The sequence below is a fragment of the Diadema antillarum genome, unplaced genomic scaffold (genome assembly GCF_040938485.1).
Source record: "Diadema antillarum isolate AM-2024a unplaced genomic scaffold, OU_Dant_1.0 seq00000845_RagTag, whole genome shotgun sequence".
Classification (NCBI taxonomy): Eukaryota; Metazoa; Echinodermata; class Echinoidea; order Diadematoida; family Diadematidae; genus Diadema; species Diadema antillarum.
This window is the reverse complement of record NW_027271719.1, coordinates 181,340-197,128: the sequence shown is the minus strand read 5'-3', so window position 1 is coordinate 197,128 and position 15,789 is coordinate 181,340. Positions and strand designations below refer to the sequence as shown.

Below are 15,789 nucleotides of genomic sequence, written 5' to 3'. Positions count from 1 at the left end.
CTGTTGGTAATTCAGCCATGTCATCACTTCTGGCACTCCCTCTCACAATCACATTCATAACTACATCAAACTTTGAGCTGCTTTGGCCTTGGTTCCTGGATCAAATTAATTTTGGTCAATACATGTGGCTCAGAGCAAAATTAATACTCATCGATGTGTACCAAACGAGCCACATACACATTGTTACAAATGTCCTTTCTTTTTTTCTCAGTTGGTTTAGGCTCTTCCCTCATTTTTCAAATCGGGGATAATGCATAAGCTTGCCGGATGTAACAACTTATGGAATGCATTTTCAAACAGAGAGTGAACTTGCGTTTAAACCTGGTGACCAGAATAGTCTGTCAGTTGACATTATAGCAGGCATTAATTTCATTGTTTTGTATTGAATGCAATAACAACCTTTTTCTTTTGATATTGCCAAATACCAGGCTTGCTGTCCAGTGGATGTGCTGTCGAGCACCATTTAGATAAGGATCAGATGAATAATCATCAAATCACAGATGCTTATCTCAGTGAATTAATAAAATGCATGTTGGTACAAATGACCTTTTTCTGCTCATGCGCAAAGTGGAATTATGAACTGGTCTATTTAAAGATGCCAATGCAATGTGGAATTTGACAAACCTTATGCTGTTTCGTTGTGTATCTCTCTGTCTATCTCTCCATCTCCAACATAGACACACACACACACACACACACACACACACACACACACAAACAAACTCTCTCTCTCTCTCTCTCTCTCTCTCTCTCTCACTCTCTACCTCTTTCTTTCACACACACACACACACATACAAACACACACACCTTGTCCGTGACTCCTCACTTGAGCTTGTCCAGGGCTTCAGACAGAATGGTCAGATCAGCTGAAAACAAAAATATCCAAGAAAAGAATTCAGTAAAAGTGATAGTACACTAGCATCACACTTTCCTTGCAAGAACTTCACAAATTTTGTGAAATTTTGCCATATTAATCATTCACAAATCATACTTTGCAACAGCTCTCAAATAAGATTCCCTAACCAAAACCCAACTTACACTAGAATATGATTGAAAGAGATCATACAATATACTTGATTTTCATATCCAAGTTTTGAATTATTGTGAAAACAATGAATCTCATGTTCAATGAATCTCAAGTTCAATTTCAAGTTATCTCGTAGCATGATAAATGGGCAAATTAATGCAGTATAATTAAACTGTTATCCTGATGGTACAACCTCTGCCAAAGCCTTCTACAGGAGGCTCAACGCAGTTACCTTGGTGGCGTGAGTCATATACAGTGTCTAACTTTGTATCTAACATGAACTGTCACTATATTTATATAGTTTCATATTTTCTTGCCAAGATATGTAATGCTTCAAACATCATGAATATTGAGTTACAACAAATGCAAAGTTTGACTGATTCATGCAAGTTCAAGAAATGATTCACACATTGATTTCTTGGTGGATTTGATCAAATTAACCATATTCTTCAACAAGAAATACATTTTGGCATGTAATTAGAACTGCTTTTTCATGATTATCACGGATGTCACGTTAGAAGATTTATTGGCTTCAAACAATTCATGTGTGTGTGACATTTGAATCATTTTGCTCAGACTTTGGCTAATTTCAATTGTTTCGTTTATGTTTCTTTTCTTTTTCTTTTTTCTATCAATATCCATTTCACAGGAGGTGAAATTGTCGAAACTGACTACAATCACCATACTAGTTGCATGACAACTTCTATGAATAGTTCCATAATAATTAGATTTTCCAAAGTTTGACTGCCTGAACAAAACTGCACTTGCAAGACTTATTCAACATATACAACTTGTCGCTATTGGAAGTTACAAGAGTCAGATGAACGTGAATGTGTGAAAGGCGTCCCAATTTTGGATTGTTATAGTCCATGGACTTCGGGCCTTTGTGCCTGCAACAGCCTATTTTGCAAATGTCCTCCCCATAAAGTCAAAAACCAAAGCCTGACCAGCTCGTAACCAAATTAGCAGAAGTGGATCTAGGGGGGGGGGGGGGGGGGGGGGGGGGGGGGTTGCAACCCCCCCCCTCCAAAAAAAATAAAAATAAAAATAAATAAATAAATAAATAAAAAATTGATAAATAAATAAAGAAAAAATAAAAAATCCGGGGACCATTTTTTTTTTTATCTTATTTTTTTTTAAACTTGTAATTTTATTTTTTTCTATTATGTATTGCACATGGCAATGACCTCTATACCAAAAATAGTGGTGTTTTAGATGCAAGAAAATGCCATTTTCACACACAGATTTTCAAAAATTCTCCCTACTGTGGGAGGGGGGACACCCCCCTTTATAAAAAGCTAGAATTTGGTCTTGTTATCTCTCTACCTTTCACGTTGCACACCAGGTTCTTCAATTGTTCCTTCTGATCCAGAACCTCCACAGACTGAGTATACGGATTGTAGCGAACTGAGAACGGCCGTGGGATCTTGGCGGCCCAAGTACTGGAAGAGAAAGGCAACAGCAATGATAAGAATGATGAAACTATTGATACATTTTAATTTGTTTACATTAGAGGAATTAGTCAAGTACCAGATAACAATTGGATAGACATGACCAGGTAAGAGAGAATCATTTGACATGCCCTGACCATTCCTGGAGTGTTCTCTGATGGGCTCACCATTCTGAAAACATTTGCCCATGAGCTCACCATTCTTGGAATGTTTCTTGATGGACTGACCATTCTGGGCATGTTTGCCCATGGGCTTGTTTGCCCATGGGCTGACCATTCTAGGAATGTTCTCCCATGAGCTGACCATTCTGAGAATGTTCTCCCATGAGCTGACCATTCTGAGAATGTTCTCCCATGAGCTGACCATTCTGAGAATGTTCTCCCATGAGCTGACCATTCTAGGAATATTTCCTGATGGACTGACCATTCTGGGAATGTTTTCCCATGGACTTACCATTCTGGGAACACTCTCCCACGTGCTGACCATTAATAAAAATGTTTGCCCATGGAATGACCATTCTGAGGACATTCTTCCATGGGCTGACCATTCTGGGGAATGTTCTGCTATGGGCTTACCATTCTGAGAATATTCTAAATTTTTTTCAAAACAAAGAATATGGGAGGTGCACTAAACTGTGAACACTTCAATGCATATGAATTGCCCAAAAGTCTGAAAAATGGGTTTTAGGCCAGCAAAGGAAAAAAGTCTGAAATCAGGTCAAACTCTGAAATCTCACATCCCTGATAGGTCAACATCAAGATTTGACAAATCATTCCAGCAACTGGTATAAATCATGTAGATGGGGAAACTGTTCACAAGTTCTTAAGTAGTGGGTGATAAAAGTATGATCACTTGTAATGGGTTCTCATTTGTGGACCTCTGGGTAGGGGACAAGGGTATGACTTCAAAATAAATGCTGCCCACCTCAGCTTTTCCTTGGCATCCTGGAAGCTCTCTGCCAAGTAGTAGATGGGTTGGTATTTGGTGACCGGGTAGGGTGTTGTCGAGGTCTTCTCAGGGTCAAAAGGTCGCACCTCTGGCTCATCCGACAGACAGTACTGCATAGACAGGACACACACAGAGTTCCACATCATGCATTGAAGGGACTAAGATGTTGAGCGAAGGAAAGCTGAACAGATGGACAACCCCCCCCCCTTCTTTATGTCAATAACTCACCTTCATAAGCATTAACTTGTTTGCATCAACACCTTCAGAAAGCATAGAACATTCTTAGTGGTGGGATGCATTCAAAAGTATTAGAATTGACAGAAAAATGTCTGTGTATATGTATCAGTATCATCACAAATGTCTAAATTGAACTTAGACTGAACATGGTGTACAATGCCTACAAAATAATCCTGTAAACGCTTGGGGGCAGCAAACATTTTCATTCTATTGAAACAACACCCTGCAAATGATAAAAGGGGAAAAAATTTATGACCATTCGAAAAACTTTTTTGAAGTCAAAACATTGATAGTCTGAAAATTAAAGGTAATGTTCTTGTTAATCAAACCCTAAATGATTTCTCAAGAAATTGCTTCAAGCTGTGGTTACAACAGTCTGTTGAGAGGAAATTACAGATGTATAATGATTTTGTTCATTTATTCCTTTGCAAGGAATTTGAAGTGAGGTGAGTTGGAGTAATAGTGTCATACTTGACACAGACTTCATCAATGAATTATATATATCAGTGATTGTTGTTTTATATCATATGCAGTGCAAAAAAAAAAAAAAAAAAAGCTCTGGAAGTGGTCTATTCACATACTGGACTCCAAAATACAGAATGCATTAGAGCATACATCAATAGCATAATCTAACAGGGTAAGGCTAATGTCTTTGTTTCCAGCCATTTTGCTAAACTATCCTAGCTGCCCATTTTGAATTTAGTAACACCTTTTGCAGCATAATATGAAATGTTATACACAAAGGGTAGGTGAGGAATAAAATGAAACATCTGGTATAATTGTGATGTTGATATTAGAACGACGGATATCAGCAATTTCATGACTGAATTAAAAGTGGTATTACAAGTTACATGGTTAATTTCATAATGTGCATACAATGTTTTATTCCATTTAGCAATTTTCATCTTTTTTAAATGTAGGTAAACCAAACTAATAAAATTATTTTAAAAAAAAATCTGAAGGCCTTATTGAGCTTATTAAAAAAAAAAAATTGATAAATGGTCAGTGACAGGGTAATTAGGGAGTAACAAAAGAGGCCAGAAATATGATGAGGCATACATTTGGCAAATCTGTTTTGATAACTGTATTTTCTGTTATATCATTGATGTCGTACGATTATGCAGATTAGAGAGACATGTCATGACCTCTCCACAAAAAAAAAGTAAAAAGTAAAGTTGAAAAAGAGGCATGACCGATATGACAAGTACAACAGTGGTACAGCATTGTTACAGAAGTCATCTTGACGGTATATAAGGACATTTGTTAATCCTCTCATATTCCACTGTAAGTTATAACACTGTTGCAATTCGTGAATATTTGTTGAAAGCTTGCACACACAAGCTATGCACACCAGAAACGTTGTGTATGGAAGTAGAGTACATATGCGAGGGAGGAAATGATACAACCATTAAACATGTATTATGTTTTCAGGCTTGAAAAATACTTGTTCCATTTTATTCAGGAGTAAATTGAGTTTCCTGGTGTGAAGGTTACAGAAAATACAGAATAGGAGACAGAGCTTTTTATTATGTGACAAACTTTGCCTGAACTCACCTCATAACTTTTACACTTGATAGGGTAGCAAAAGCTGCATTGTACATTTCTGGCATACATACTCTGACTTACCAGAAGATTCTAGCCTATCTGAAGTGGAATCCGTATGTTAAATTATGCTATAAGATTGTTTGTTTTGGGGTTGACAAAAGCAGTGACTTACAAAGAGCTTTACAGATTGAAAGCTGAAAATATGGAAACACTACCCTGCTAGGAAATCAATCACTTACCACTTGCAGGACAAATATGATATGTATAAATGCACATACCATGAGCTACTTCCTATGAAGATGCCAAATATGATTTCATATTTATCTCAAATTGAATTCACTACACCAGACAATTCTGAAAGATTGGGAATGTTTAGCCAAACAGAAAATTACACTGAAAGTTATGTATGTGTTCCTACTACTATGTTTGCTCAATTTGTTTATTAATGTTCATTGAAAAATATTATTTTGAATACATTATCGCTTGGATTAATTCTTGATGTATAAGGGAAGAAAAGGACAAATGACCAAAGCAAATAAGCATATATACACCCTTACAAGTCAAAGCACTGTATATGTGCATATTGAAAAGTGAACTCACCTGCACTCATTTGTGATATATCAGTATGATCATTTGTGGTGTAGTGTATCTGAAAATGTTTTTAAATAAATACAGTCAACCTCGGCTACCTTGAATCCAAAGGGACTGGAGAAAATTCTTTGAATATAAACTGAATTTCTACTTACACAATAAATTCACACATGTTTATATGCATCTGGGTATACATTTTCTTTAATTTTAACAAGTTTTCAACTTGTGCGAGGTCCACTTAAGTTAAGCAAGGTTGACTGTTATCTAAAAGAAAGAGTAATTGTGTTGATTCCGTAAGTGAATCTGATATATAATGAATGAAAATAGACAAAAAATCTTAGCAAACCATACAGTGTAAGACTTGGCAAAGACCTTGTACCGTTTGTAATCTTATGAAGAGATTTCTATGAACCATGACATGCAAAATTGTCTCTCAACTACAGGCAATGCCCATGACCATGGTCTCGCAGGATATACATATAACCTCTGACATTTCATAATGGCATACAAATATCATGAGATAGAATAGGCACTCAATGACTGATTACATTTTTCAAGTACATGCACTTGAGGGAAACAGAGATATATTGTCAGAGATAGCATGACTTTTATGTTTGACTATCTGTCCTTAGCAAGGGGTGATTGCTTTAATTTTTTTTTTTTTTTTTTTTTGGGGGGGGGGGGGGGGTGGGGACATTCTTCATTTGGCCTCCAAAGAGATAAGATCTAAATTTAGTGTTCATACTAAATCATACGACGACTGGACCCTGAAATTAATTTGAAGAGGGAAAGAGGAAGAACAAAATTACCTTACATACTTGTGGAACCATTAAAGCAATTAAAGCAGCAGCATTTTGCTTGCAGACGTTGAAACGGTACAAAGGGGTAGGCCTACTAATCATAGATTCAAGTGAACACATAACTACCGTATGCATCAAAGAGCATTTCAAAACTTGTCATGATTCACTTTTACAAGTGCAGGGGTCAAACAAAGCACATGAGGACAGATGTGCCAAGTACAGATCATGCCCCTGTCTCGCACAGATATGGGTGTTATGGAGGCAAAGTTGTTTTTTGAAGGGATGGTATAGTATTGGTGGAGATGAGGATTACATGCTCTTTCATATTTCACAAAAGGTTTCTCATTATCTCACAAAAAAAAAAATGTTTGAAACCTGAAGTTAGGTCTCAACCAAAACTATACGATCCCTTTAAAGATAAGTTAGCATTGGGATACCACGGAGATTCATAGATTTGCTCTGTACGATGTCCTGTAAACACAGCTTGCTACTGTAATGCCACAGAGATTGTCAAGCACTTGATTGTATTATGCCAATTTGGTGGGCATCTAATGTCTTTGCCAACAATATATTATTGGTATTTCATATAATATGCGACTGTCACAACAGAGTGAAGAATTAAAAAAAAAATGATATATTGATATCTATGTCTGGTAATGTGATTTTAACAGGCTTATGTGGTAACTGTTGATGCATCTAACAACTTGCTATAAAACTCTGTAAAGGCAACTTGCACATTTTATGTGAAAATGACTGCAATGTGGACGGTCCTGGCAGGTAAAAAATACAACATGTGTATCATCCCGCATGGGTCAGAGAAAATATTCTCAGCATACCATCTACTCCCAAACTGAATCAAAAGTCCAATTCTAAATCCCATCACCAGGGCCGGACTCACCTGCAGCTCTCCAAAGGAGGAGAGAAGACCAGCGCCGTAGGCCTTGATCTGACCGTTCTGACGACACATCCCAAACTCGACCGTGAACCAGTAGCACTGTCGGAGAACACACGATAAGAAGGTATGGACAAGGATGGACAAATCTCTTTTTTTTTATACATGACTACATCAGCTGCACACAGAGGCCTCGCTCTCACATGGCATCTATGGGTTACTTCTTGTAATGGATGACCGGCTGATATTCTATCTTTCTCGTAAGCACCATTCTCTATCCTGAGAAAGTATGATAAATACCATATATCTGAGAATTTTGATTTGATTTGCGTGCCTGTGATAAGCGCTTTCTTGTAAACACTTTCATGCTCATGATGATAGCCGTTTCTTCACCACTTTCCACATGAAATGAAAACACGGCAAGCATGGTTACTTTATCAGGTACACTACCATCTTTGGATGCCCTATTTGTGAAAAAAAAAAAAAGGTTTCTGGGAGTTGGATATGAAGACATGAAAATATCAAGCCATCATTGTACAGAAACTAATTTTTTCCCTTCAGCTGTAAGCCTCTGTTGAGTACATTGTATTTCTGTTGCCTACAAGTTAATAATTCAAGTTTTGAATACACATGCTGAGTTATCCAATGCGTTTGCATTAAGTTTGCATATCAGAAAGGATTATGAATGCCTTCCATGCCTTCCATGGCATAATTACTTTAGTACTGCAAAAGATGTAAAAAAAATAATGGATTTCTATCTATGAATAGAAATCTTTGTGAATATGTGATACAAAGACAGAGTTAATTTGGGTAAAACTACAAAACATACCATCATCAGGTACAATACACGCATATAAGGCGGCAGGCGGGTAATAAAGAATTTATCTACCTTAGAGATAACTGAGATAAAGAGAAAGCCTGAACAATCGATGTTTTCAAAATTGTCGGTGAATATCTCATAGATAACAGCAGGAATTCATCTTGCAAAACTACAAACTTCCTATTTTCATTACGTCCTACAATAATACTGTGACGTCACATACGGGAGAAAGTACATCAGGATAAAAAAACTCACTGTGGCAAGTTTTTCGATGAACTCATCTGGCGCCCCCAGGGACAGAAGTCCAATCTCCTGCAATGTAATGAAGAAATAGACAACTACAACTGTTAAATTGAGCAATTCATTTACAAGAAATATTTATACTTCACACAAATACTCTCCTGTGATGTAGGGCCCTACTGCAGATACAATCATAAACAAAACTATAAATACCTTTGTGTAACAAAAGATACATCAACATGTATCTACTCAGGTTCAAGTTATAGCTGTTTTCATAGTTCCATGTTCCTCAAAGAAATTACAGTTGCTTTGACATTGGTACAGGAAATAAAACTACAGTATGTATAAATGTATACAACCATAAGTTTGGATTGCACATTGCAAAATACACTAGGTACCTAAGTATGTTGCACTGTCATGTATCAGACACAAATCACAGAAGACATTCACACCATTGCATCTCCGACTGGGCACAACTTTCAAGATGCTTAACATCTTGGGGACACTTGGGCCTGAATTCACAAAGGTGGTACAATCTTTGTCCACGGTTTAAACCATGGACAAAAGACCATAGTCTTGAATGCCTATTTCATTACGAAATCAGACATTTTGTCGACGAAATGTTCATTTCGTTATGAAATGTTAACATTTCGTAACAAAATGGTCATTTCATCAACGAAATTACTGATTTTGTAACGAAATAGGCCATGTGACACTTGGCGCCCCATACAAAACTACGGTCTTTGTCCATGGTTTAAACCATGGACAAGATTGTACCATCTTCGTGAATTCGGGTCAAAGTTTCTATGGAAGCCACATGACTTGCATTCTCAAAGATGAAAGATTTTTATAAAAGACAAACTAGCTGTCTATGTCACTAACTAGTATCACTGTTGATAATACATTGTATCTACAAATATCTTATGTTTTATAAACACATGTGACAGCTCAGCTTGTGATTTTAAAAACAAACAGGAGCACAGGTGGGGGGGGGGGGGGGAGGCTTGACAGACACACCAAAGCTTCCAAACAAATTCAACATTAATATAACTTCCATCAACTACATGTCATAAACTTCTGTACATTGTAAGTATCTCTTCAGGGGCCTCACATACAACCACAACGTATCGTTCACATCTGGGACCCATACCATATTGACCATTGCTGGCATGTGTCACCCTTCGGACCTCCATGTGGTCAGAGAATTACTGTAAGAACAATTCCAATTATGCTTATCTCTCTCGGCATGAGATTTAGCTTGAAACAAGAGATAAGTACCAGGTACCAGGTAATTGTTTAGACAACAGCTTTAGCTGTCTCTTGACACTGTTGATCAACATTGGCACATATAATGGGGAAGCTGGCTGTCAGAAGATTGCGATGGGCTCAAAAGTGCATACGAGGTGTGAGGTATAGCCCGAGCCATAATCTATGGCTGCTGATGGTCGTGCATTTAATAATAAGATGGGGAGATATCAAAGAGCAATCAAGGAGATACCTTTGTGTCGCATGCATCTCACGTGGCAAAAACAAATCCCAAATGTGGGAGGCTTTTAAATATTTGCTAGTCAGGACATGAAGAGATATTAGCTAGCTTTAAATCTGCATCGCAAAGTCGAAGATGATGTTTATTAGGCAAAAAAAAAATGGTGTTCTGCACATGGGTGAGACAGCCGTTTCCATTGTCCATCCCAGGAGGATGCGTCATCTTAGCATTCGCGTCACAGATCCAAAGCTCGCTATTATTGTTATCAGAAAGCCCCTCCTTGCAGGATTACGGAGACTTGGCAGTTGTGAATATTTTTTGTGTCAAAACCATGAATTTACTGCAAGTATACACAAACTTCGAACTTCTAGGCATGATAGAATACACTGTAAAGCCCTAAAGTATTTCTATATTACAGTTGAACCTCTCTTATCCGGCCTCCCTTTATCCGGATATCTCCATTATACAGACGCAATCTCGCCGTGATTTTTTTTTTTTTTATAATTACGGGAGGAGAGGGGGATTCCCAACTCCTTGAGAACTCCTACACAAACACACATGAATTACATATACTTGATACATTTCTTAATAATTATTTAGGTAAATCATCCCGAGAATTTATAAAAGAAAATTATTTCATTCTTGCAAACACGAACCTCTATTTTGGGGTCTGTTACTGAGTGTAACAATGAAAAGGTTGCAGTATACACATTACTACATGTGGTACTACAATGGGCTACATCAGTACACGTGAAAAGCATTGAGTCTCCCGTATCCGGCCAAATCCCTTATCCGGATGAGCCCCGGTCCCGACTTGTCCGGATACGAGAGGTTCAACTGTAATTGTCTTCATTATTTTTCAGTCTAAGGTGATGGCCCCAAGATGAGAGATGTAGTGACTAACAATGGCATCACTGAGCCACTCTTTTTCATCAGAGCATAGGCATTTAGTAAACACCAGATGTGATTTTTTTTTCTCCATTTGTACTTTGCAGTGATATCAAATCTACATATGTATCAGTTTTCCTGAGGAAAAAAACAACTATAAAACAGAGTTAGTATAATACAATGTGGTGTTTCATTTTGCTCATTTGACCTTGGAACTTTTTCTTCCCTCTTCATCCCCTTCCCCCTTCCTCACAAAAAGGAAAAAAATAGCTGTATATCATGCTGCAGCTGCATATGTTTGAAAATACTTTTATTTTACTGTGGCACACTAACAACTGCACAAAAACCAGAACATATCTTTAGGGCACTTCATATGATGCCTTTCAAGATATAGAGCTCAGTAATGAAACCTACACAATGCATGTTTTATCACTCAGCAATCAGTATGTAATCGCTACATGTTGTCTGTCCAAAGAGCAGCTGAGAGCTCGACAAACACTTGCCTGAAATCAATATAACAGAAGATAAGTTGTGACAGATAAAACATTCTGTTTCAGAAACTGGATGTTGAGATTAATGAGATCACACTGCTTGACCCCTACACATGTCAATGGCACCTGAAAGACTCACATGGTGCAAAGAAGATGCACCACGCCCACAACCAACCCCCATCAACACACACAAGCTTTATTTGCTGTAAGATAAAACACATAAAGCACATAATTTTGAACCAGCATAGTCAATATCAAAGCCCATTAAAAAATACAAAATACACTGTAAAGATCACGTGAGCGATATCTCCCCCACCCCCTCCCAAGTTTATATGCCCTCACATTTGATTGTCCTACATTTTCACAAATGCATTACAAAGGCACTTCATGTGCTGCTATACAAGCTTTACATCTCTTAGAGTGATCAAAAGTTCATTGTAATTACAAATACCTACAATGCAAGTGAATTTTACCCATACAATACTCAATTTTCAAACTCAAAATTCTCACATAAACTTTCAAATAAAATATGACATCATAAAAAACACTCTTTAGATGTTCTTTAAATTGTGTGAGTGATATACATAAGCTGTAACTATGACACTACATGTCATATATTTTGTCAGAGGAGTGCTTTACAACCTGTCATAATTACTTGCGCTGCCCTTTAAGATGTTCCACCTGACAGCATAGAACTTACCTGGGAAAACTGGGCAAAGCTGGGATCAGCGAAGAGTGGAACATGACCAAGGAGCTCATGGCAGACGTCCCTGCAATAAGAGGAGGGACACAAAAAATTACAACACGTACAAGTACATGCATCTTTCTTTCTCCTGGCAAAACATTCAACATCACTTTCTCCAGACTGGTATTACTATGGTACATCACTAAAGTAGCACTTGGTAACACATGTACATTTATATGATTCTTCAACAAAAACTAAAAGTATGTCTCATGAGTGCATACATGTACAGAGGTGTGACAGTGTGTGAATAGTTTGTACTTACGGCTCAGGGGTGTACATGGGCTTGCTGGGGTGTCTGATGTACTGGGTGCTGTGGAACACGCGGAAGGCGAGTCCGGCAAGGAAGTCACGGGATGAAACAAGTCCAGCAACGGGGCGCAGAGTAAAACCAGTGCAGTCTGATGGGCAATGCCAGACAAAATTTAAAGAATGTATAAAAAAGAAAGAGAGAAATAGCATGTCACAAGGAAGCAGCAGAAGGTTGTAAGATGCATACTTTGAAGTCAATGGAATTTTCACCCCCAGTGTCTCATACAGGCATCAGTTCACTGTTTTGCATCCATGTTCATTCGTGAAATTTGTTAAACTTTCACTTTGATAATATAAGCTGCATTATTCCCGCCTTCATACACACACATGAACATATAAAAATGAAATTGGTTCCAGATTTGGGTTTGAACAACAACAAAAAAATAATAATAATAATGATAAACTGGTCTACACAATGTCGTTATGTGTGAATTGGAATAATGTACATTCGATATCAAAGTTAACCAAATTGTCTCTTTCATTTTTCTGTAGCTATTAATTATGATTAAGAAAAATATATATATTTCTCCAAGCCAAAGGATCTAATAATGACTATTCATACAAAAACAACTGAAATGGTTCACAAAGAAGTGTGTACTGGTAATCAATACACATTCAATCTCATGCCTGCATCTCATATTTGTGATTATTTATTCCTTTTTGGATGTTACTGGCCTCAAAGTTAAGTTTTTATGTGATGGGCTTTATACTAAATACAGTCTATTTTCTCTCACATGATTGACTTGATAACTGTCAGGCCACTGTAAGGAGAAAATTAAAACCAGCTACGTGTTACAACAGTTTGTCTGTTGAGAATGAGAAGGGCGTTAAGTTGTCTCGAACACCATGGGTTTAGTGGCAGCTTAACATCCTTTTTAATTCTTACCTGACAAGTTATAGGTTCAATCACCAACAATCTGTCGATTACAAATAAGTGAATCTTAAACATTATTTATCATCACTCATTCCAAGCTCCTACCTTTCAGGAAGTTGGAAACATCCTCCAGCTGGGGGATGTTGTCCGGCTGGTAGCCACAGTTCTCGCGGAGGAGCGGGAAGACGTAGTTGAACTCTTGGCAGGCATGCGTCTTGAAGAGAGTGGTCAGCTTGTTGAAGATGACCCCCCAGGTCTTGACCTCCTCCTCAGAGTAGGTCACTCTTGGGATGGGCTGACCACTGTAAAGAACATAATTATGGTATGAGGATCATGGTCTGAATCTCCAGGAGAGATGGCCCTCTTTAGGGAATTATCGCAGAGGCATCGTTACAGAAATCTGAAGATTAATGACTAAACTTTGTACTCACTTTGCAAACATGCTACAATATTCCGTGTCACGATAATTTGTCGATAGATAACATTAACATGAAAAATCCGATGTTTAATGACATTAAAAGGTACCTTTAACCTGGGGCAATTCAGAAAAATATTGCCATGATTCATTTCTGTGTGTGAAATCAAGAATCAAGGTTAATTGGCATGTATAAATGTAAGCTTGTTGAATTCAAGAGAGCTTATTTTGGGGGCTAGTTTATCCGTCTGCTGAAGAAAACATCCTAAACTCAAGGACTCATCTTTCATGTTTCCTAGAGTGCAAATTTTGGCAAGTCACTCTTCCTCTACAAAAAATGAGGCAAGGCCACAATACACTAATAAATTGCAGAAAAGACAAAAAAACAACAAAACAACAACAACCAAGTTTTACAACTGAATAGATTTAACAGCTCCAGGCCTTGAAATCAGCGAGTCCGACACAGGCCAAATTACACACGGCAGTGTGGCTGGAAATCAATTAGCTATGACTGGTGTATGATAAACTCTTTTTCCACTGCATCCTTCACACCATTTTGGTTTCACTATAAAGCTTTTTTTCATGAGAACTTTCAGGAACTAGAAACACATTATTTGCCAAAAATAAAAAACAAACAAACATTAAGTGCTGTGGTTTTTCCCTCTTTTTGTTGCTGTTGTTGTTGCAATATCACTGATCTCTCCGACAGTTTAATTCTATTTTCCTTCATGTGCAACAAGACAACATGCACTTGGCTTGCTGCTGCTCATCACTAATCTCAACCATAGCATGTAGGAAGCTTGCTCAAATTTCAATTACCAGGTAGAATATGGCACATCATATGCTGGAATCGTACCACCGAGTGTGGATATGTTGTTGTCTATCGTGTTCATGTTTGTTTGTTTGTTTTGATGTGTGTTTGGGTGTGTCTGTCTGTGTGTATTGTGTTCGTGGGTGTGCAAATGCAATGATCTGTATGACTTAAAGAAGTTACATTAGTCACTTTCATTTCACAGCATTAACAAACCTTGACCTGGCAGTGCACCAAACGTTTTGCAACACTTGGCTGCGTACTTACTGGCGGTAGGCGAGAGCAAGGTCAGCAAAGTACTTTCGTCGCTCACGGTACACTGGGTCGGTGAATCCCTGCAGAGAGAAAACAGTTAGGTTTGTAAAGGCTTGACAATACGCTCTAACTATTTGAGTAATTACTACAAATATCATCCATAACACACACAAAGTGTTCATATACGCAACCTTGCAATTATCAAGTTGGCATACATTCAAATTGAGGTTCCTTCACCCAGCACTCAACTTTGCCTGTATACATTTAATGCCATAGTGGTTGAACAATGCTCTCAGGCAACTGTTTTATTATTCATCACCTGGCTTAATAATCAAATATCAACTTTAAAATTCTAGTGAATCTCAAGCATGGAATGAGAGATTTACTTTTGTAACTATATGAAGACATATGAAAATAAAATATACATTATGCAAATACATATGCGGTACACTGTATTACTCTCGGCATCACATTCAAGTAATGATAAGATGTATCCATTACTCTTCTTCCTTGTGGCTAAGTCCAATGTATACTTAGGATTACAACAGGTATAGTAGGAATATTTTTATACCTCGTTCAATTATTTTCATTAACCTGCTGAGGACAGGCTGATTTTATAACAGGCATTTCCCAAAGACACCTGCACGAGTATACTCGGTACTCGTCCTCAACAGGTTAATATCAAACAAAATGAAAAAAAAATTTGTCAATCTACGCACTCATTTCACCACAACTTACCACTCCTGAAAAGAGTCAAAAAAGCATATTGAACTTTTGTGTCCTGTGTGTGGACACCTGGGTGCATGTTTTCTGCATTTTTGTTGTTGTTGTTGTTGTTGCAATGTTGTGTCAAATTTCCTAAATCCCAAACTGACTGATGGCATTGTGCCAAGATTCATATCCATTAAATTCTCAGACATAGGAAAAGAAAGAAAAAAACAAACAACCAAAAGAAAGAGGGTTG

General features: G+C 37.6%; 1 protein-coding gene across 1 annotated transcript in view; it reads right to left on the bottom strand.

Moving 5' to 3' along the window:
- Positions 1-690: 690 nt before the first annotated feature.
- LOC139740257 (protein henna-like) overlaps positions 691-15,789 on the bottom strand; it is a 31,865-nt gene continuing 16,766 nt past the window's right edge. Inside the window, exons 5-13 of the mRNA XM_071650838.1 lie at positions 14,838-14,905; positions 13,450-13,646; positions 12,424-12,559; positions 12,117-12,186; positions 8,567-8,623; positions 7,498-7,593; positions 3,403-3,536; positions 2,354-2,469; positions 691-866 (exon numbers count right to left, since the gene is read on the bottom strand). Coding sequence (XP_071506939.1) covers positions 823-866; positions 2,354-2,469; positions 3,403-3,536; positions 7,498-7,593; positions 8,567-8,623; positions 12,117-12,186; positions 12,424-12,559; positions 13,450-13,646; positions 14,838-14,905 — 918 coding nt within the window. The 3' untranslated portion in view covers positions 691-822. The remainder of the gene's footprint in view (positions 867-2,353; positions 2,470-3,402; positions 3,537-7,497; positions 7,594-8,566; positions 8,624-12,116; positions 12,187-12,423; positions 12,560-13,449; positions 13,647-14,837; positions 14,906-15,789) is intronic.